Below are 2,728 nucleotides of genomic sequence, written 5' to 3' on the forward strand. Positions count from 1 at the left end.
TCTATAAATTTTCTTAGGCCATAACACTTCCTTTAAGCCTTGCATAAAAATTCATTTACTAAAATACCCTTTTATCGGTCACAATCGGCTTTTTAATTTATTAAAGCCACTCCACTGGCTTTTTGGTTGCGAGACTAATTTTATAAATTAATACAATATTTCAAACATTTAATCTCATTTTTGTGTATATTTTTGAGGTCTCTTACTATTTTAAATAATTACCTCAAACAATGTACTTTTCACTAGCCAAAACCTTATAAATTCCATTTAAGCTGTCTCAGGGGTATTTTCATCATTTCTCTTAACAGAAGAGTCTTAGAATATTATTTTCCATTTTTTAGAATTTTCTTGGAATTCTCTGTATACTCTTCTATTTTTTACCTCTATTGGTCACAACTTTCTGAATTTATGGTTTAGTCCCTGCTTGGACTTAGCTTCATATAATCCTCTCTTTGAGGTTTCTAACTTAACCTTTGGCCTGTATCTAGCCTCTTTTCTCTTTGGGCCTTCGAGACTTTACTAGAGCCTCTAGCCTTGATTATACTTGAGCCCTTGAAACTTTTACTTTGCAATTTAGTCCCTAAAGCTGCTTTGACTTCCTTTCTCATCTTTGGGACTTTTGCTCAAAAAGGGTCTGGTAGCCTATCCAATTCAGGCTATTTCTAGTACTTTTAGGCCCAAAACGTTTGGATGTTACATGTATAAGCCTATGGTTCCAGTCAGCGAAATAAGGTTGGATGGAGCAATAAGGGAGGAAGCATCCATTGCATATGAACATGGTATATTATTAAATTAGTTACATATTTTGCTAATGATTATTTAAGCTGTTGCAATATCTGTTTGCCTAGCTAATATGAATATGTTTGGGTAATGGTTGTATCTACATGGTTGAACTCTGGGTTACTGAGACGTCTGTGCTCACCCCAATTATTTAACATTTTCCAGGTGACAATCCTTATAGGGAGCAAGAGAAGGTACTAGAGGAGTGAGCTAGTAGCTCTTACGCTTCTCAAGTACATGCTGAATTAATTTGATTCTTTACTATTTGCCATGACCCTAGAACATCAAATCATTATTTTGTTAATTCCTTGAATGGATAGATTTTAGCGTTTAATTTCAAGTTTTATCCATGGTTTATGTTATGTTAGACTTTGAGACTGCAAGCTTGGATATTTATGCTCAAATTATATTATGGGTTTAATTGCTCATATTTATTTGTAGTGGTTAAAAGGCTGAGTCTTTCAGTATAAACTTTATTATTGAGACCTTAAGATCAAAGTAGTTTTTACATGGTATTTTAAGTAGCTTAGAAAATTGGGTGTTACATTTTTGGTATCAGAGCCACAACGTTCCATGGCCTTTTCTATTTTTATTTTTATTGCTATTTTCTACTAAGATCTAGTTAGAGGTTATGGCAAGTAGATATCAGCATGTGCCCTTCCCTTCCCCTTGTATATCCTATTACTTTAATTATTTCTCTTCTTTTGGCTAACTTTAACTTGTATGGTAGCCTTACATAGGAGGGGAGAAGAATGGTGAACACTAGACAAACTATATGACTAACCAACACAAACCCACCTTCATCACCTCCCCAAAATCATTCGTAGGGCAACGATGTCATTTTGAGGGAATTAAGAGATGCAATCCAAAACATTAGATAGATATTGAATAAGCATGAAGAACAACTAGCTGCAATGAAAGAACGGAGTAATAGCCCTACCAAGGGAAAAAGTCCTCTTATCGATGAACCCAGTGATCGCCATTCTGCCGGGGGCTCCAAGCATAAGTCTGGCAACAGTACTAACAAGCTCTCCCAACCTGAACTTGCTAAGATCACTCAAATTTGGGAGAGTTTCTGAAAGTTTAGCCCTCCAATATTTAAAGGAAAACTCAACCCAACTGAAGCTGAGGAATGGGTGAAGCGAGTGGAAAAGATCTTCAGGATTGTCCAATGCACCTCCCATCAAAAGGTGCGACTAGCTGAGCAATTGTTATAAAAGGCAGCCTAGCAGTGGTGGGATAAGATGAAACTGGATGATGATGCAGACATTACTTGGGAAGAATTCAAAGATAAATTCATGCAACATTATTTCCCTCCAGCTATTAGAGCTGTGAGACAGGCTACATTTTATTCTTTTAAACAAGAGAATCTGCATGAAGATGAGTTCATTGCTCGCTTTTTGGAACTGTCTAAATATAGCACTTACCTTCAGGAGTACCATAATCCAAAATGGATGTGTGAGCGATTGCTGGAGAAAGCTAGGCCAGAATTGAGGACAGCATTGGCACCATTTGAGATAGAGGACTTTGAAAAGTTATGCACTAAGTTGCGCATCACTGCTAGAAGGATAAGGGAAGAAGAAGTAGAAAAGAGGAAGGAATCCCAAGGCAAGTATGCCTCTTTCATGAGACCTACTGGGGGTGTCAGTAAGAGGAACAGTTATAGTGCTGGAGGATCAAGTAAGCGACCCTAACAACCTCCAAGGAGCTAGTTCAATGGGCCTCCAAGAAACCAGTTCAATGGACCTCCAAGGAATCAGTATAACGGACCTTCAAGGAGCCAGTTTATGGGAGGACAAAATTCTGCCAAGGGTCCTTTTTCTCCTACCACTAGTACAGCAAATAGCTAAAGGTGTGCCAAGTGTGGGAGGATGCATTCGGGAAGCAGGTGTTTAATATGCTTTAGGTGCGGAAAGCCAGGCCATGTTGCTAGATTTTATGAGACTGA

The 2,728-nt window shown here is 37.9% G+C and overlaps 1 protein-coding gene across 1 annotated transcript; it reads left to right on the forward strand.

Moving 5' to 3' along the window:
- The first annotated feature begins 2,024 nt into the window (after positions 1-2,024).
- LOC114711583 (uncharacterized) lies at positions 2,025-2,474 on the forward strand. Its single transcript, XM_028896036.1, has one exon. It carries the CDS (start codon positions 2,025-2,027, stop codon positions 2,472-2,474), a length of 450 nt encoding a protein of 149 aa, XP_028751869.1.
- The last annotated feature ends 254 nt before the right edge of the window (positions 2,475-2,728 follow it).

This window comes from Neltuma alba, unplaced genomic scaffold (assembly GCF_004799145.2).
Source record: "Neltuma alba isolate B1F8T4 unplaced genomic scaffold, ASM479914v2 tig00000261_pilon, whole genome shotgun sequence".
Taxonomy (NCBI): domain Eukaryota; kingdom Viridiplantae; phylum Streptophyta; class Magnoliopsida; order Fabales; family Fabaceae; genus Neltuma; species Neltuma alba.